The sequence below is a fragment of the Rissa tridactyla genome, chromosome 1, assembly GCF_028500815.1.
Source record: "Rissa tridactyla isolate bRisTri1 chromosome 1, bRisTri1.patW.cur.20221130, whole genome shotgun sequence".
NCBI classification, from domain to species: Eukaryota; Metazoa; Chordata; class Aves; order Charadriiformes; family Laridae; genus Rissa; species Rissa tridactyla.
Genome location: NC_071466.1, coordinates 439,322 through 460,204, shown reverse-complemented (window position 1 = coordinate 460,204; position 20,883 = coordinate 439,322). Strand labels below are relative to the sequence as shown.

The 20,883-nt window shown below is 42.5% G+C and overlaps 1 protein-coding gene across 4 annotated transcripts in view; it reads right to left on the bottom strand.

Moving 5' to 3' along the window:
• The window catches only part of NOX4 (NADPH oxidase 4), a 116,864-nt gene that overhangs the window by 28,256 nt on the left and 67,725 nt on the right, over positions 1-20,883 (bottom strand). For all 4 annotated transcript variants that reach the window (XM_054217834.1, XM_054217840.1, XM_054217838.1 and 1 more), the window contains exon 13: positions 17,962-18,043. In XM_054217834.1, coding sequence (XP_054073809.1) covers positions 17,962-18,043 — 82 coding nt within the window. The remainder of the gene's footprint in view (positions 1-17,961; positions 18,044-20,883) is intronic.

Here is a 20,883-nt window from a genome sequence, read left to right as displayed (position 1 = left end):
GAGCAAAACAAAACAAAATCACCCGTTCTTCAGCTTACTGTACTCTCAAAGGCCCAGAGATGACTGAGGAAGAATTTCCATTTCTACAACATCCTTAGCAAGAGAAAATATGCTGAAGGCATGATGACAAGGGCAAGAGAGTGGAAAAGCAGAGCAGGCACGTGCGTTTTCATGGATAAGGCTCGTTCTGTAAACCCTGAACTGAGATCCATGGTTTTCCATGAGACATAGTGCCAGTTCAAGGAGAAGAAGATCCCACTGGAGTACGCCGGAGCACTAAAGCAGCGAACGTTGTACCATAACCTATGGTGAGCTGGCCTTGTTACAGAGGAGTGAAGAGGATGGTGAAGGAGGTGAAAAGAACCTCATAACTATGAAGGAAAATTTCAAAAAGGCATAGAAATAGAACATGCACTGAAGGCCACAGAAAAGAGACTTGCACAACTGATGGACACCCTTGTAAGCATGGCTCTTCCTTGTTCAGGACTCCTAGGGCAATCTGAAGGTAATTTCTCAGATCAAGTTCATTTTCCTCAGAACTGAATAAAACTGTCTAAATATTGCCCAAATTACTTATGGGGAGCCCATATTTCTTATTACTCATTGCTGACTATTATAAGAGAAAAGCAACAGTTTAGACCATTCACTTCATTAAAAAGGTCTGTAAAACCACTACGAGAACTATAATCAAGTATAATTATGTACTCAGACAACTTTGTTCTCTGAAAGTACATGTACTTTCTGTACCAAATTCTTGGGTCAATATTCTTAATTAATGTTGCATTAATTCTTTTCCATGGCGGCCTTTCTACTGTCATTTTTATAAAATGTTTCCAAAATGTATTCCTGTGATTAAGGATCACATATAATTTATTTTATTATAACAAGAAATCCAATTTGCCACTTATTTCCTTACCAATTACAGTATCTATTTTGTGAAGTGCTTTGCCTCTCTGTAAACTTGTCTCCCGCCAATTTTGCCACAGCTAATAAAGTAAAAGAAGAGTATTTGTAATGACCGCACCGCCTGTTGTAACTTGCCTCTTGAAAATTTAGTTTGTTACACCATTCAGTGATAAGATGCTGCAGATCAGCGACCACAAGTGGGTTGAGCGTGTTGACCACGTTTCTCCACAACTCATTCGCTGGCACAGTAGTCATCTGTCCACCTCACTGCAAACAGTATTTCTGCTTTAGAGTAATCCACTTCCGTATTTGACCTGTTCTCTCTTCCAGTATTTACAGGAAGCTTTTTCTTGCCTATGCTGTTCCCTTTGGTGGTCGTCTCAGAGCTGCCATCTGGCAGACAGCATGGGTCCTTCTCACAAACAGTGCTGATATTGGCACCGAGCCCTCTTCCTCACTTGGTAAACTATATTCACTAAGACAGGATATCCCTCCTCTCCGTGTCACTGGAAATACCTGCAGCAGCCGAACCTCAGGGTACCACTGGGGTACCTGAAGCAACTGAAGTACAGTGATGCAACCGAATTGCAGATTGCGGATGTCGATTCAAATTTTCCACCCCTCCAGTTATTACATATTAACCAGCACTGGAGGTCTAATGCAGTTCCCTCAGCCAGCGTGTAGATATTTTCAAGTTAAGTAAAAAAAAAGTCTACGTGGGAGTTTAGGACTTGGGAAAGCCTGACGGGTAGTACATATATGAGGTATACCGGTTGTTCCCCTGGAAGCCACTTTGCACTTACAAATATATTCGGCGGCATAGTAGGCTTTCCTGGTCAAGCTCCAATAATACACCTTAAGGCTGGAGAAAGAAAAGTTGGCACCTGCTGACAAATCCCAAGGATGACAAGTGCAGAAATCAAAATCCTAGCTATGTATCTGCAGAAACAAGAGAGGAGGAGAGAAGCAGCTGACTAGAGCACTGGAAGACGTAGCTGGCAGCAGATCAATCTGAAGACAAGGCCAGGCACAGCATGATGCCCTCCAAAGGCAGCCCGCTCGGGATTTTTGGACTAGATTAAGTAGGGATGAAGAATTCAAAATGAAGAGAATAAGAAGAAAAAACAAAGACAGAAAAATCACAACAATTTCTGCAGTTGGAATGAAGTAGTCAATCCTGCAGTAAAATGGGATCCTGCATATACAGTAAACCTAAGCACAAATATGATACCTAAAATATAACAAACTCCCAAGAAAAAATTGCTATGTCTGGATCCCACTGCTGGATTCTTTTCTGTCTTAGGGTGGACATTGGGTAAGCAAAGTGATTTGGTCCAGTCACAAGCCCATCTTTTCTCTAGAGAATTCTCGTTGTAAAGAAATGTCTCGCACAGCTACGCTTCCTTTAAGGAAAGATGCTTTCCGTGACCCTCACATCCTACACAGGCTGGGGAATGTGCCTATATGTGCCCTTTTATTTGCTTTTATTTCCCTTTTATTTATTATTTCACATTATTTGCTTCATGAAGTAAATAATTACTGGTTTGGGGGGTTGTAAAATATCTTTGCTTGAACTTAGCTGCCAGGAAGCCTAGAAAGAAATTCTCTAAAAATTGCTCAGACAGTTGAGGAGTGATGTCTGCGAGACAATGAGGAGGCAACTACAAATGGCTTCCAGCTGTTCTGCGATGGTCAGACAAGCTCATTTCCTTAGGCAGACAGCCTCTTATCTGGAAAGTGATATGGAAAACTGGCAAGGCCAAAATGGAAAGAACACCTGCTGAACACTATAGTAAACCATACACAGTTGCAGTAAAATGGCAGATTAAGGATGAGATCATCCAGCTTGGAGAAGGAATTTCTGAAGTCAACGTAAGTCTATAGATGAGTCCGCACATAGACTCGCAGGCAGAAGCTTATCAAGCTACCAGAGAATATACTGCATTACATCATAGATGAGCTCAATCCAGCCCTGACCATCTTGACCTCTTCATTGATTTTCTCTGAATATGCTCCAACTTCTTATTTCAAGTTCTGTTTTTTGGAGTGAACGGCCTATCACTGTCTGTAGTACTTGAACTTCAGTCCTGCCAAGGCTCTATATAATGGCATCATTATTCATAGGTGGTAGTGTCATCATTAGTACCTTTTTAGACGTACAAATATGCCTCTGTACAGCCCTTTGGCCTCTTGGGTTATTCAAAATTAAGAATTTTTCATGCCTTGAATTTTTAAATTCCTTCAAGCTCTTACCTTTCTTGTGTTGTAAGAGTAACAATGATAACAGAAAGTATTATTTTTAGCATTTCTATGAGTTTTAAGAACCTGGGAGAAAACAGGTGACCCTGAACAAGACAGTTAAGAAGTGACTTGGTGAGACACAGAGGGAGAGGACTAGTGTTTAAGTAATTCAAATATATAACTCCTCTGCTAACCCTTCCCACCGTTACTTTTCATAAATACCCTGAGGGTTACAACCCACTGGGTGTGAAACACTGCTGGAGGGCAAGGTGATTATAAGGCACTGAAGAGGATAGAGGCTGGACATCACAGCAGAATACATCTAGACAGAGTCAGGGTCTAAGCCGAAGGGGGTCTTCCTGTAGGTCCAATACCGGTTCCTGTTGACCAGGCCCCTGAAGTTGCTCTGGGTATACACAAACTACACTGTGTGTGACTGGTCTGGTCATTCCGGAACAGGCTGCCCAGAGAAGGTGTGGAGGCCTCAACCCTGGAGGTGTTCAAGGCCAGCCTGGACGGGGCTTTGAGGAACCTGGTGAAATGGGAGGTGTCCCAGCCCACGGCAGGGGGATTGGAACTAGATGGTCTTTAAGATCCCTTCCAACCCAAACTATTCTATGAGTCTATGAAATCTTGAGTCATGAGACTTCTCACGTAAAATCAGTGTCCTGCAGCCCCACACTCGTCAAGCCGATCCCCGTCATGTTCGTTGGCATTGTGAAATGCAGATGACAGGACTGTGCCCTCAAATGCCACTTTTCATCCGTCAGCGAGGAAGAGAAGCCCTGCCTTTTAATCCCATCTCCCTCACACTGATCCGCTGTCATTTCCAGAATGCCATTTACATTCTCAGCTACGCTAACCCTTTTGGTGAAACCAGGTAGCAACACTTTCTCAGACCCCTCCACACTACCGGGAATGCTTAATTTAACAGGTTTAATACTCTGACGCACACAGACAAATGGCTGTTATAAAGTGCTAAGTATGGTCCTAACATTTCCCCCCCAGCGCCATGTCACTGTTCCTTCTTTAATAATGATAATTTCTCTTGTTGAACTGTCTGACATTTCTGCTATTCCAACTCATCTTCCTTTTCTTCCACCCACCTCCTGAAATTTGCCAGATCATTCAGAAATTTCAATCCATCTGCTCTGAAATATACTACCCTCCCTAGCCCAGTATCATCCGAGGATTTAATTAACTTGGTGTTTACATCTCCCTCCTTGTCATTCATTACTTGATATATTGAAAAGAACAAGTCCCAAGATGAATTGCTGCATATTTGATACCTCACCCCTTTTCAAACTGTCTGCGTAAGAACTATTTGCTGCTTGCCACCTGTCAGCACCGACTGTTTCATTTTTTCTTTTTAATACGCTGTGCTGTATTCTTATTTAGACAATACTTTGCTAAATTATGTGTGGGAAAAAAAACAACTGATTCCAGGACAAATCAAATGTCAAAAAAGCCACTGAATTCCACGATACCAGGATTTAGTTCTGCAGGACTGAGAAGTATATTGTCAAGCAGATACCCACTATACAAGTGTGTGTGTGTATATATATATATATATATATGTACACATACACACATATATATACACCGAGTCTCCTTTTCACTACTTGCCCCGCTGTGGTACCTATATTTGTAAGTAAACACACCAGGACACAGGCAGTACATGATGGATGAAATCCCAGTTCTCTACGTTTTGTGTATCTACCAAATCTCAACTTCTGAAGAGCTCGCTCTGTATCCCTCAGCTGCGACCAGCGGTTTAGGTGTTCCACATACCGTTTACTTGCTTTCTTCTTTAGGGTTCCCTTAACACCTGTAACTTAAACACATTGTAAATTGGACTGACAGGTGAATGCTTTCTGGTTGTTCCTTTCCGAGATTCTGAAAACTGCAGTCATGTTTTCCCTAGTGGTTGCATTCATCAACCATTTGCTAAAGCACCACCTGCTACATCTACTGTGGAAGTGGTCCCTAATCAAAAGGTACTTTCCCCCTTGGAGCAGGGACTTTATAAAAGAGCAGAAAGAGGGAGGATGAATACGGCAGCTCAGGTGCTGTGGTAGGACCCATCCCGCGTTCCGCCACACCTGCCTTAGGAGAACTTGGGCCAGTCAGTTTGACACCGTGTGAGAGCTTCTACCTGTTACACAGGAATATATATTTCTCAAACAGAGAAGAGCATTGCAACAATGACTTCATCAAAGGGCTGTGAGGCCCATAGATACATCTATAATGGTGGTCATAAATCCCATCAATATAAGGATCACAGTCCTTAATGAGCAAATAAAAGGAAAGGAAGGATAACATCACACAAAGGAGTGTTTCTAGAGATTCATTGCTTTACGGTTTCATCTGTCTAACCGACGGCTTTTATCTGCAGAACCAACATACGCAGTTTGAAAAAGGGTAAGCGATAGCTTCACATCTCATTGGAGAAGCCTTGCCAAGACAAACAAGTGAAAGAAAGCGTAAAGACGACTGTGGATAAAGGCACCAGCCCTGTTATTTCCTTGTTAGTTCTATTCCATCCGTGTGGTTAACCTTACATGACAGTGTTCAAATACTTAAGTGCACAGGGGTTTTTTACCACCAGTGACCCAATGATAATAAAACCATACATGATTCAGAAGCACTTTTGATATATTATTTCTGTGAATAAGTTTCATGGTGCAACGTCCCTTGAACTTTCACCCTCCAAGGGACTGTCAAGTGTAGAGAAACACAGACCCCAAGACTCAGCAAAATCAAGACACCCCCTTTTTTTTTTTAATAGATGCTAAATATTTCACTCATGAGTCTTCTCCTTGGACATCATAAGAAGGGCGGAACAGGGGAACGAGCCAAATTTAATTGGTTCTTAATTGCCAAAACATTTCCACACGGTGCAGATGCTATTCACTGGTGCCAGAATCTGAGTGCAGGGCGATGTAAGTAACAAAGAAGTTAATCCAGTGAGGGGGGGTGATCTGACCATGTATAGCTGGCATAGCCAATGCAGAGATAAACAGATTTCTTAAACTCCAGTGATGCTCTTTAGAGTTGCTTGCAGTCAACCTGCCCTATTTTGCTATCAAATGACTTGAGAGAGCCAGCTCACATTTTGATAACCGCCGTTTGCACCAATCCCCTAAAGCGGATTCCTTAATTGTAGCGCAAATCTGCACCAAGAAAAAGAAAAGTTAACCATCAACCGCTACAGAGCTAGTTACGGCCTTCCAACAACGTGAAGGCAAAACACACATAGACAGACACACAAAAACGCATTCAAACAGCAAAGCGCTGCTGCAGATGGGGCACTGAAAGCTGGAGAAGTTCCCCATCGGAGAAGTGCTGCTTGTGCCCACTGTGAAAGAGGGAAGCGGGGGCCGAGCCCCAGGGGACAGCCCTTCTGCTGCACTCACAGCTTGGAATTAGATGCTCAAGCGCGTGCTAATGGCACCATGGGTGAAAGAAGCCTTGGAGATGCCAAACTCACAGCATGTTTTCTCCTGGGGACACAGCGATCCGCAAATACATTAGGAAGACATTCCTAAACCCTCCTCCCAAACACAAGACAGCAGGAGCTGAAGTCGTCTGTCAATACCAGCATCACGTGCCTGTCGCAGAAGAGCAGAGCCCAGAGGGTCTCAGTACAGTCAGAGCCCTGCGCAGCTCATTTTACTTTGCTCTGCTGATCCCATAAGGTAAACCTGTTCTTTTGAATTAAGGTATTTTTCTCTACATAATGTGTGGCTGTGCACAAACCAAAAAGCTACATCTGTCTTTTCTTCCTCCCTGCTCGCCTTCCCTCCCTCTCTCCCTCCCTGCGTCCTCACACAACATTCGGCATCACTGCTCCCTTCCACGCCATTCAGAAACCAAACCTACATTAGACCTTTTTTCTTGAGTTCACCAGCAAGTCTGACATATGTGAGCTGAAGCAAAATTTCATGTCCTCTCCCTGAAACAAAACACGGCTGACAGGAAGGCTGGCGTGTAATGACTGTCCTTCACACACAGCTTGCTCTTCCTGGAGGGAAAGCAGCAAAGCGTTTCACTTGGGCATAACTGAAATATGTAACCAACGACTTCTACACTCTTCAGGTCGGCTGTGATCCTTCAGGACAGCAGCCCCTACCCTTCCCACTCAGAAACACCGGCACTGTATCGCCCTAACTAATGGATTTTGGTACGTTCTAGACTTTCCTGCAGCTTATACTCAATAATTACGGGAAGCCTGAGGTCGGATCACAACTCTGCCAGATTTTGTCTTATACCAGCTTTAACAAAGTGCCAGTTTCCCAGATTTGAGCAAAGTGAGTGGGATCCCTCCAACACGCTTCAGACTCTCACTGATGGAGCCACGAGCTGAAATCCTAGAACTGCTTCCCTTGAAAACTGCCGTGCCAGAAGATACTCTTGGTATATTATTAAGATCACAGAGTTTCATCTTCACAGTGCCCAAATGCTCAGAACGTCAGGTTTCTGACTCCTTCACAAGGTAATATTACATCCCACGTGATTTGCCTCATCCGAGTTCAAAACACATCTGGGGATGAAGCACAAGAAAATGTGTGGCCCAGTTCTGCCACCACTTCTTTGGCTTTGCTCTGGTAATAAAGATACCACGTGATGGAGAAATTGTCACTGAACACCTCCATTGCACTATCTTCCCTATAACAAGTATGGCACAAAAACCAAATTACAAATAGCTTTCAAAGCCTTTTGAGAGGGGCTGCAAATACCTTTATTTCAGAGAAAACACTGGAAATAAATGCTTGCATTGCAAATACTGTTTAGGAAGCTCCAGCTATTCATGAAAAAAAGACAATTTAATCTATTTTAAAACCTTCAGAATTGGTTTAGCAGATGGAGATCAATATAATAAAGAAATTCAATCTTTTATGGTGATTTGTTTAGAAGAGAAATTAATTATACCTTAAACATTCCTACATATAGAAATCAACAACAGTAATGTACCTAAAAAACTATTTTATGCCTTAAAGACATGGTATACGGTGAAGGGAAATACAAAGCTATAATATCCTGAGGCAACGCCACGACACACTATGCAGAGGGAAGCAAGGCCCCAGTCCTCAGAAGTGCTGAGGCATTTGCCTTTCATTAGGCACTTTTGAGTACTTTTTGAAAGCCGAGAGCATACAGAGAACTCTCACGCTGATCACTGCACAGGCTGCACCATCCGTCGCCTTTTCCACACTGGCCACACGGATTTTGGGTGGGAGGACTGATCCTGCTCCCATGTGGTTTTTTGGAGCGTGCAGCAGTTTTGCCTTCCTCCCAGAGGAATGAGGAAAATGCCTTGCAGAGTTTGGTTCTAAATGAGTTTCAACCATACGCAAACTTAATTTAAGCCTCATATCGCACAGATACCTTGACAGCAATGGATAATTAACTCATAAAGCACAGTGTTACATGAAAGCTATTAGGCTCTAAAGCAAATTACTCTAGTATCTTTTCTTTCTGGTTGGTTCCTACAACACAGCTTCTGTCATTGCTTTGGGGGGAGAAAAAATGTCAGTACATTCACGATACCAAGGAAAAGCATTGCTAGTCTCCTCACTCAACAAATTTTAATGCCTCACTTTCAGTGCAGATGCTTAGACTGGTAATTTTCTAAGAAATCTGTAACCCACAAAATTCTTCTATTAAAAAACAATAACCAGGAACTCTGAATATCGCCCAATTTATCTTCACCATCGAGCAACTCAGTACATATCCTCTATTCAAGCAGCTTTTGTGTTAGGACTTATCTACTTTAGTCTCGAATTCTGCTCATGAACTGCCTCAGCGAGCTGATTAGGCAACACTCCGAAAAGACTTGGCAGCTCATATCGTGGGCCTTTGCTGTTCTGCAGCTGCTAACAATGTTTTCCAGCTGCTAGCTGTCTGGCTGTTCAAAAGCACTGGTGATTCTTACAAACCACTTGACGTGGCCGGAGAAGAACTTTCCTTGGGGCTAGGCTTGGGCCACTGGGTACAATCCACCAGCAGCCAACTCCTGTCCCCACAACTGATGATAACTAACAGCTGGAATAATGTATTATAGACTGAGATGGATCTTCTACCGCTGCCAGTTTTTAAGACTCGATAGTTACTTCTGAGTTGCATTCTAGCCTAGATGCTGAGACATCTTCCTCCATGAAACGTGGTCTTCATGTACGTGTTTACTTGGGGGTGCTCAGTTCAGGGTGGTCCAGTTGGCATCCCACAGCACGGATCTCCTATCCGTTTCTCAGAAGAGACAGGGGACATCTGTTAGATCAACGTGGGCCTCTTTCTGCCTCTGATTATCACCAAGAGCTGAAAGCCCAACTTGCTGCAGCAAACGAAACGTGAAGTGTCTCCTTCACATACACTAAAGAGCCTGGCACTCAGAATTGAACGACTCCTCCAGTGCCACACACCAAAAGATTGCTAACACTGAAGTCCAGGCTCACACCCTGACGAGAGCAAGCCACCCTTGCCCATTTTATGCAAAACTAGAACATCAGAACTGTCTCCTTCGGCTTGAAGGTCGTGCTCCCCTCCCACAGTGCAGACACACTTGCTCTGCTACCCCAGGGGCAGCAGCAGCGTATGCTGTTTTCTGAGGGGTTAAATGGCATGAAGAGGGACTGGTGGTACAGCTCAGACGTTTATCTAACAGTTTTCCTCCTTCTTCAAACCTTTTTTGGGAAAGGGCCAGAATAGCAATGAGTGTTGCTAGATTTCTGCCCTCCTCAGAGACCAGTAAATACAGTTTTTGCCTATGTCTTACATGAAATATAAAGGAAGACGTGGTAGGCAACTCCTTTTTCTCTCCCGGTTTCTTTCAGATGTTTAGGGGCATAATATCGTCAATTTTCCCCTTTATTATAGCTGGAATCTTTCTTTGATCTTTTTCACCAAGATTCAATAAGAAAAGACCAATAAAAGATGCTGCCTCCTTTAACAGGTTCTGTGAAAGGCAGCAGCCTCCGGGGTCCCCCACGGAAAGCACGGGCCCAGAGATGAAATTGCTAATGTGCAGGTAGGCGTGTATGAGTGAAGGGACGATGCTCTTCCCTTTCATCCAGAGTCGAGGAGGAAGTCGCTACTGTCAACAGCCACATCTCTTTAGCACTCTTTCTTTTTCAAAAGCCTGGTGCTCGGATTTCTGTAACTATGGTAATTGTGAAACTATTTTTTAAACTAAAATAAGCCATTATTTTTAAAACTATGTTAAAACTGGGTATAAGGCCAGAAGGGGTCATTGTAACTCTCTCTTGTATAATGAATCAAAGAACTTCACTCATAATTTCTGCATCAAACTACTATAACTTCTGTTTGAGCTGTTTAAAAAACCATCCTTCAAGACATCTGGTGGCAGGTAATTCCCCGCAGCCTCACACTGCTGCTCAGCAGTAGGCAGGTATATACCAATTAAATCAACAGGCTTTATCGAGAACCATGCTCACGCTCCCAAACAGCAGAATGAAAAGCCGCTGCAATGTTTTGTCTTATACCATTCACTTTGAACAAAGCGATGATTTCATCTCCCAAATATTTTGAAAGGTTTAGGCATCTTTTAGTTTCAGTCAGCCCTCTCCCCTTCTCAGTTGGGAGTATGGCAATGTTTTGCATAAAACAGTTAATGACTGCTGATAAGCCACAACTATGCTGTGATAACCAGAGCTAAGTTACACTTGGACTCTAGAGCGCTTGGTACTTAAAAGAGAACGTATGTGCACATGGAGCTTCGATTTTGCGTGTATGTTGCTGCACAAATACATGTTTTTCTCCAAAATCTCTCTAAATGTGAAAGAGTTGCACTTGTTGCTTCAAAGTTTCTGAGATTTCAGGTCTGTGCCCCATTGAAGTTGGCAGCACAGCTCCCCTCGGCTCTAAGGGGACCGGCTCACTCAGTGCTGTTGGTGCTTGAACTTGAGGCCTTTGGAAACAGAACAAAAGTGTCTTTATTTTGCACTAGAAGTTACTGGGGCATTGTCGGATGCGCTAAACAAATATAGCCTCTGTCTCAAGGAATTCATAACACACACTTGAGTTTAATGTACAGTCTTAATATTTCAAGATACTGACTTGGACTTGTTCGATATTACGTGACGTGTCCACATGAGTCTTTGGAGGACCTGAGCCCAACCATGTAGCACACAGTATGAATTACTGTCCTCTTTCTTCCCATTTTCATTATGTTTTCAACAAAATCTAAATCTAAGACTTGCATTTTTAGTGACGATTACTCGTATAACATGATCATTGTTTTTACAAACAGCTACCAGCCTTTACTCCATTGCCACTGTTGTTCTTACCATTTGGTAAAAATTCCAAATGACAGGAAAATGCCTTTTATTTATAGTGGAAGTCTTAGTGTCATGGACTTCAGCTCTGCACTGGTCTCCAAATTCTACAGGATAACCTGATATCACTGCAAGTCACTTTAAAAAAAAAAAAAAAAAAAAAGAAAAAAGAATGAAAAATAAGAGACAAAATCCCAAACCACTAAAAACCCTGTAAATATTCTTCTCTATAAACAGCTTGAGTTTCTTTTAAATGTTATTACAAATTCCTTAAGCAGGCATCTCTTTTTTTATCAGGTAATCAAAATTCTCTGAGATCCAGGTTTTCTGGGGGCTCAGTGCTGCTGGTGCGACAGTTAGCTTCTAGCCTGCATTTTGAAATAAATCTTGGAGCATTTCAAACCCAGCAATTTTCATGCTTAATGTACAATGCTACACAAAGCATTTAAAGTGCTTGTGTGGGCACTTTTGAAAGGCTCCTTCATTTGGCACTTTCCCATCTGATTTCAGCAATATGGGCCGGCCACGTGTTTTTGCAGTGGAAAACAGGATAGATGCTACTTTAGATGAGAGCGCCAACTGCACACAACTGAAAGGACCACGGAAGACCTGATTTCTAATTTCTATTTCTGGCCTTGTCCTCAGGAGAGTTGTTCCTGGGTGACACTGGTAACTCGCATCAGAGTCCCGTGCCCTGGTTTCTTCTCCGTAACAGGAGAACACCTTTGTAAAGCACTTCACGGAAAGCCTTTTGTAGAAAATCACTCCACCTCTTTTTAAAACTAAGAATTTCCTTGCCTTTACAACAAAGACTGAGTGACAAAGGCATAGGTCGCGATTTTTCCCCCTGTTGAACACCAGGGCAGATGTTGCTTTTGTTTCTAACATAAACTGAATTGGGTTTCTCGGCCGTGGTCCTGCTAGCTGCTCTCCTGCGTGCTGGGATTCAAGGGAATTTCAGCAGCTGCACTGTCTGAGCATCGTCACTGCAGAAGCTCCAGCTCACTGCTTTCTCTACTCAGACACCAATCATTTTCCACTAAAAAGAAAAATGCTCTCGAGACAGCTACAAATAAGATACAAGTTTTATTCCTGGGGTATTATTTATGAAATATTATCAGTTTCTTGGCGCAGATCTCAAGCTGTAGTGAATTGGCATGGATCCATTACAGATCCATTATCATTACAATGATAGCAATTGGGAACCAGATGGCACCATGGTTTAGGGCACTAACTTTCTGCCGCCTATTTGTCTAGACTACTCCATGATGAGAATTGAATAACACCATTTGGCTTTGTTTGAGCTGAAACTTTCAGCAGCTTTTCAAAGATGACCTTCAAAAATACGTATTTGAAGATACGTATATCCATAAAAATCAAAATCCTGTATTTTCTGGTTCTTTGTGACATGAAAATGACCAGTACTTCTGTGCATAAACAAGTCATCTACCTTAATTTATTAAGAATATGTGCCAAAGAACGGTTTGTAAGTTTATGACTGATGGAAAATGAATGTGTTCTGCATACACTGTTATTTCACCTGTTAGGTTCTAAGTTCAGTTTTTTCCCCTGAAGTTCAACACTTTGTCACTCCATTTAAATAACAAGCTAACTCAGTTTACATTGTCTCCCTATTCGACTACGAAGAAGTGCTGTTATTTCTCTATATGGACGTTATGCAAACAGTTACCAAAATGCTTTCTTAAGTGCTGCCTACGTTTAAAAAAACAAAAAAAAAAAAAAAGAAAAAGAAAATGAAAAAGAAAACTTTGGAAAGGTTTTAAAAGGAAAAAAAAAATTAGAGAGAGACCTTTTAAGTAAGCCTTACCCTGGAAGAAATTTTTATTTATTTAATTTGTAGAAGAGAAGGGTAAGTTTTTAAATCACCTCCAACCTCTTGTCTGGAGGTGTCATTTCCGATGGTACAGGACTTTTGTGTTTAGCAGAAAATGGTACAGTGAGATGGCAGAGACTGGAAACTGAAGTTAAAGAAATTAATGTTATACATACATAAAAGTAATTAACAACTGAAACAAGCTGATGTAAAGGCTTGTGAATTTTCCAGTTTTTAACATCTCAATTTAAAGACTGGATGTCTTTCTAAATTCATGCTCCAGTTGAACCAGAAGCTTGCTGCAGGGATTATTGGGTAATGCTCTATGGCTTATGTTAAGAAGGGACTCAAATTAGCTGGAACATAACAGTTCCTTCTGTTCTTAAAATCTGTGAATCATCCAAGAACTTCTCCACCAAACCCGCAGAAGATAAGAATGAAGACTGCAAATATTTCTGAAGAGTAAAAAAAAGAAGCAAATAATCCCTCCAAAAAACCCACATACGTATTTGAGGATTTCAGCAATATCTTGAAAATATAAAGTACAGCTGAACTCTCAAGACACTTGTACACAGAGAAATCTGCTAAAAAGGTCTAACGCCAGTAGTATTTCTGGTGCATCCCTCTCAAGGGTTGTTTTGTGCACTCAGCTTCTCTCCTGCCTTTTTCACCCACCAACCTAATTTCTCACTCTCGCACTTCTTTTATCGTTTCCCTTATCGTTGCGTTCTTTTGGTTTTTTTTTCTTTTGACATTATCAGGCCCAGTTGCAAGAGACACTTCTCTCTGGTGTTGCAAGGCAACTGCACGTCCTTCCCTTGCACACACAACACGGGCGGTCAGGAGTGGAATGGAGTCAGTAGGAAAAGACCTAAAGACCCTGGCGGGATGGAGCGACCTAGGCCCCACTGCTAGCACCAACCACCCTGCCATGTGCTGGACCCTACAGCCCAATTAATGAGCAAAGTGTCTTCTTCAGGAGCAATCCTCCTTAGTTTGTGTCAGCACTTCAGCAGTTCTTGCATTTTATGAGTGAATCTGTGTGATAACAGTAGGAACGTCATCAGCGAAGTGGGCAACCAAGGAAAGCTTGATACCAACATGAGAAAAGCTCCCGGAGAAACGTGCTAAGAGTGAAACTCAGAAAAGTTTTCATGAGATATAGGAGCCCTCATGCTCACTGTCAAAGTAACGAGTCGGGATAATTGCATTGTTGCATTGCAACAAGCCTAGTTTGTTGACAGGCCATACTGCCTTGGCATAACTCACCTTGGTGACTTCCTCACTCTCGTGGAGTGAGGGAGAGAAGGAACAAGCTGCAAGTATGTCTGTGATTTGGTTCACATGCAGGGGCTCTTTTCAGGAGCTGCTATGTACCCCAACCCATCTGGCTGCCCACAGCTGCAGGTTTATTCTTAGTTCTAGGAATGTGAATCCTCACAAACATGGCGATGGCTTCATGTCAGCTAGGAGACGGATTTTCTCCTCAAAACATTTCTCTCTGTGGATGGGGGGTTTCCTGATGAGGTGGATGAGGGGTGTCTAGTGACATCTGATCTCTGAACCACACATTTCATCCTCCGACAATCACTTGAGGTATCAAAAAGATTTGCCAGGATTAGACTGGTGCCACTAGTTCACTAACTTGCGACCACGTGGAGTGTTGTATGTTTCCTTAAGTTCCACTATAGGTATTTATGGGAGAACATACTTCCATATTCCTTCCCCAATAACTACAATTTTTCCAAGACACAGTTACGTTGTCATGTGAGTGAAGCGTAAGATAAAGCCAAGCTCTTTCTGCTCTACAACCTTGTAAAGAAAAGTGAGAGAACGCACGCTGCGTGTTGGGCTGACTGGATGCATGCTGTAGTGATGTGCTGGCACAGCACTGCCTCTCCGCCCGCAGGCCATGATTGGAACCGGTGCTCATGATGCCACGCTACTTGTGGACGCACAGTGATAACAAGGAAGCGCTGCGATGTGCCGTGTGGCTTTACAAGACTGAATCTTTGTAAGCTCAGACCTCTCCATAATCTCCTCCACGTGTCAGAGTAGGTATTTGCTCCTTGACTAAGCCAAGACCAGCAGAATCAACTCAGGCAAACACAAGGACCATAAAAAGATCCTGCATTTCTCCCTTCCATCAACCAGGAGTGCAAAGCATGTTTCTCTGACACATTTACCCCAGCAAATCCAGAACAATGTGCATGTGTATTCTAGAAAATTTCTTCCAGCCCTTCCAGTGCACAGACATCTTCTCTGAGCTCAAACAAGTGCCCAAAATTATCCTGCTGTTCCCTGGGAAAGAGTTCAGGTCTTAATATAATAAACGTACAAGAACATAATTCAGGCCAGAACATCAAGGTTTCTATTTCTTTCAAAAACTGATGGATTATAGTTTGCTCATTTAGCCTTTAATATTTATTACTATGACTCTGAATATCCTGAGAAATGCTGAACATCTTCCTATCCAATCTATTTCTTTTGGACATACGCCTCTTAAATATGTGCAAACCTTTGTCCTTTCTACCTGCTAAGCCCTGCTTAGTCGAGCTATTCAGCTAAGTCATTACTAGAATTTATCTTCTATTTTTAACCGTCCATATTTTTAAGATTTCCTTAAGCATTACAAGCTCCAGCTTGTGCCCCATGACGACGTCTCACTAAAATGACCTGACTGCTCAGATCCTTATGTAGTACCACCAGCCATGGCTCAGCTGAAGTCAATGAAGGGACACTGATTTATGCAATCTGTCTGTTCATTATCTTCACTTCTGTTAACTGACCTTTCAATGAAAATGAGCACAGGGAAGGGAAAAAACTGACATGGGAATACGACAAAAGATATTATGAAGATGAACAGGTTTTCTACCTTGCTGAACACAAGTATTTCACTTGAACGACAACCCCTAGGGAAATTAGGGCATGTCAATAGTCTTAAACTAGTTTCTAAATGAACTATAATAAATTACAAATTTCTGAAACAAGCAAGCAAATATGCACCAATTAATGATGCTATAAACAGCAATCTACTGCTTTTAAGAACATATGCAAACTTCTCTTTCAGTTCCGTGCCAAAGTTTGGCTGATTTTGTATGTTAGAGGAATCGGTCAATCTTGCCAAGTAATGTGGCTGAAAACATGTATCATTTTGTGATGCAAAGCCACTATAACTTCAAATAGCAATAGAGCTCCACACTACAAGCTATTTGTCGTATGATCTTCAAAAACCTGAAGCATCCACTGAACAGCAGACAACAGGCACTCGTTCACCCATGAATCTGACAATGTGAATATTGCTAGTGGACTGTACTTGCCAAGAATGCTAACAATAAATTGAATGTAAGGAAATGGAAAGTCAGACACCTTAAGAATGATTTGTGTAGAGGTAAGTCTGTTCTTTGAGGAAGGACAATACACTAGTTTCTCAGACCAGTCTGACAGTGTCCATACCATAAGTGAAAACATCTCAGCCAAGCAAAGTAGTCTACTGCCATGGAAAAATAACTGTTTCAGTGCCCCAAAGGCTGAGGAGAAAAGTAATAATTCATGGAAGTCCCAGTGAAAAAAGCAGACCAGTCCATCCACATACGGTGTCTCCCACAGTTTCATATATTGTAACTCCACAGTATTCCAGTACAGTGACAACGGATAACGCAAACAATCAATTCCAGGGGATAAAATCCTGTCTCCCTTGAAGTCTGCAAAGTTTCACTATTTTCAGAATCAGGATTTCACCCCTGAGTGCTTCTATTTTCAAGTGTTCGCAGTAAGGAAGTGACTGGTTTTCAGCACCCAGCCCCTCTATTTGTTGCCTACTCTTAAGATAATTCATATTATAAGATTTTAAGAGCTGTATTTCACACTTTGCTCCACTGGCTTCTTACGTATTTCAGGAACCTGCTAACAATAATAACTAAAGTATATAACTTTGCTTATTTCTGTCATCATCGCTGGATTGGCTCCACACATTCTTTCTTCCTTCTCCTGCCCCTGTCTTTCCTGCACTGGCCTTCCTTCATCGCTCACTCTGGCCACGGTTAATGCAAGGACTGTTTCTTCTTCTCCTCTCCCCTTCTCTGCCTCTTTCCAAGACTCGGCTGAAAGTGACTGTTTCTTGTGACTAATATAATAACAAGGAGCACTTATTTTTTCATTCAGGTATGTCACTTAGGAGAAGAAGAGGTTTTGTCCAGGATACTCAATACATTCAAGACCTCCTAAACACACAACACTAATCTTTTGGTTTGTCCGTACATGTATCTCTAAAAAGGGCCGAAAAAAATGTTTTCTAGTCCTTGCAGGCTTCCAGAGGGGAGCCTGTTAAAATCCAAGGCAATCTGTCACCGCAAATGATGGAATCCCACAAGACAAGAGCGGGGATTAGCTTGACAAAACATCTGCCTATGTCAACGCAGTGTCAAGTGAAACGGAGCTCCACCAGACACCGATCCAGGCAACTCCACCACCACATCCCCCCTGCCAGCTGGGCACGCTCGTGCAGCACGTCTGCTTCTCCCTGACACCGCTGAAGGACTGCCGAGCTCAGCGCGGGTGGGTCTCCCCGACAGCTCTGCCTTAGGACTTCACACCGAAAGCATGTGCAGGGCTATAAACGCTCCGCTCTCCCTCGCTGCAAATAGATAAAGATTTTATTTCTCCCAAGAAGACAATCTTACTTACTTGGGATAGCGCCTCTGCTGAAAGATGGGCAGAATCTCTGTATCTTGGTTTGAATGGAGAAGCAGTAAATCCCGAAATCTTTCTGTCAGGACAGAGAAAAAAAAAAAAGAAAAGAAAAAAAAAACAAACCCAGACTGTGACTCTGCGTTATAAGTTCAGGCCACAAGTAAGCAAGCAGTAATATCAGTGAATTCTCTTCTCCAGCAATATTAACCAGAGGACAAAGCTAAGTGTACAGGGAATAAAATCTATATATTCATACAAAACTGCACTGAGCCCAGAAATTTCTGTCTCCTGTAAGGCCTTTTAATAATATTTTAAAATGTCAATTTTTTCATCCAATATTGAATTCTAGTAGTGCTTACAAGTTTCTGAGGTTTGCATACAGGTTTTCTGAGTATCATACACAGATGATAAATAAATAGTCCCTGCCTTGAAGAGCTGAGTCTAGACAGAAAGGAGGAGCAATTAAGAATTCACCAGCCACTCAAGGATCACAGCAGCCTAAACAAACGTAGATTAATTAATTAATCTAAATTAAATTGCAATACAAGCCCTTTGGTAACTGATTCACTGGTATTTTCAGGGATGGTTGGAAGACTTGATTGCTTTTTGTTCACTATTATATACTTAAACTGCATTATAGGACCATCTGCAGTAGGTGAAGTTTTTGTAACGTAGCTTCACCAACCACCAAGTGACGGGGTGGTCGTGGTTGGGGTAGCTGCCTTTCTCTGATGCCTTTCTCCAGAGGTGGATAGGCATAAGCAGGATCTGTAGGAGCTTCTATCGGTATCAATTTCTCAGTTCCTGGAAGATGGGAATCTCCTCAAAATTCACTTGATACCCAGATTGAGGGACCGAAGGACGTTTCCGACCCAGGTCAAATCCCCTCAGCACACCCTGTAGCTCTCCATAGCATGGGACACGCTCTCTTTCCTTCTTTGCTTCCACCACCTGCAACTTTTATTTAACCAGTCCTCCAGTGGCACACTGGTGATTCCCTTCCCAGCTTCTCACCTCCTACTCTTCCTGCAATACCTTATAACCGTGGCTTGAAGTCTTCAGCTACAGGTTTTATCCTTCATTTGCTAAACCACAGTTTGTGGCCTGTGTTGTGTGTAGCAGCTGTACTATGGGTTTCTCTAAAATAGATATCTTTTCCATGTAAGTTTTTCATTCTGGAAACTGAACCTGAGGATAAGCATAGTCCTTCCTCTCCTTATATCCCTCTGCATCTCAAAATACGCTCTAACACATGGGCATATCCTCTAATGCATGTGGGCATGCCCTGTCATCCTTAAAGATGATACGATATGATCTTCAAAAGCCACTGGACAAGAACTGAAAGGCTTCAGGGAGCTTTCACTGGTGCAAAATATCCAACTGCATATGTGTCAGAGCAAGCACGTTAACTCCCACCCCTACCTCAGGAACTTCCCAATGCAACTCAAGCTAATGGTACCCTTTAATAAAAAGACTTTGTATGAACAACAACAGCCTTTGTATGTGCCTGCTGGAGGAATGAGAGGAAGTTTTCAATGGCAAACACTGAACAATAGCACTTCCTTCCATGACTTGAGGGTTTTGACCTCCAGAACATTGTGCAAGTCACCGTGATTAAGGATTTGTCTTTGGGGTGGCCCAATTTATTTATTTGTTAGGGTCTATGACCATGTACAACTGCAATGCAAAGCATTCTTCAGTTTTTCAGAAGAGCATTCTTCATGCTCTTCTTCAGGTCAATACCACACACCACCATACTACATGTGAGTGAGGCTGGTTTGGCAGACCTTGCAAAGGGCCTGCGATTCTCTGGGAGAAGCAAAACACATCCCAGGGAGGCTGCAGATATGTCCTGCTCCATTGTTCTGCCTGAGATGGACAGCACACAGGCAGCCAGCCATGCTCCATCTCTAACCCCTGCTCTGTGACTCTTTTTCTTGTGCTGCTGCCCTTTCCCATTGATCCAGGCCACCTGGCTGCACTCCAGGACTCAACCCGACAAGCCGTGATCTTGAAAATGTTTTGAATAGTAATGTGACAGGGCTGGCCCGGACTGGAGTGAAAGCAGCCAAGTTATGGCATCTGAAATTGGCCTAAACAGCTTCCCTACTGGATCTTGTTTTAGTTAAAGTCAACTTTTATTTTTTTCACCACACTATGGCAAATTTCCCAGGCAGACGTATTTTCTTTTCACCATATGACTTTACTCATTTTTCCATGGCAGCACTTACACTATGGGGTAGCGTTCCACCTCATCTCCCACACATCCTACAACTTCCTCCAGCACACGTAGCCTCCACGTCCTCTAAAGCCTCTCAAGCCTCCCAGGAGAAACGGCACACTGAACAGAAGCCTTTAGCATTGATCCGTCCCATAGGACCATTATGTACATCCTTCACCCTTCAGGTCTATGATATTCCCATATTACACATACGTGTGCACTGTACAAAAGTCACATTGGTGGAAATGACACTATTGCCTTTAAGGACTATCCAGCAAGGTGATGAGGGAGGTGATGAGAGCTTTGGCAGCTGCTGACAGAACATAAACCACTTTTGGTGCTCCTAGAAAAGTATGTGTCAGAAGCTTAAAGCTTGACAGGAGAAAGCTTTTCAATTTGCAAGAAAAAATCACAACGATACTTTCCAAAGGCAGGGGGACTTTTCAAAAAAATAAGAGTTTCCTTCAAATCCATGCTACAACAACAGATGAAAGACTTGAAGAACTGATGAAACTAATCAGAGTATTTTACATTATTTTGATCTGCAATCACTAGCTGACCAATGGAACCAAACCAAGTCAGACAATTTTAATACTCAGATCATTTTAGAGAGACATCTCCAAAAATGAATCTTTTCCATCACTTCATACAGTTTAGTCTAAAATGTGATGCTTTTTGTCTAGGTATTGGTCTGG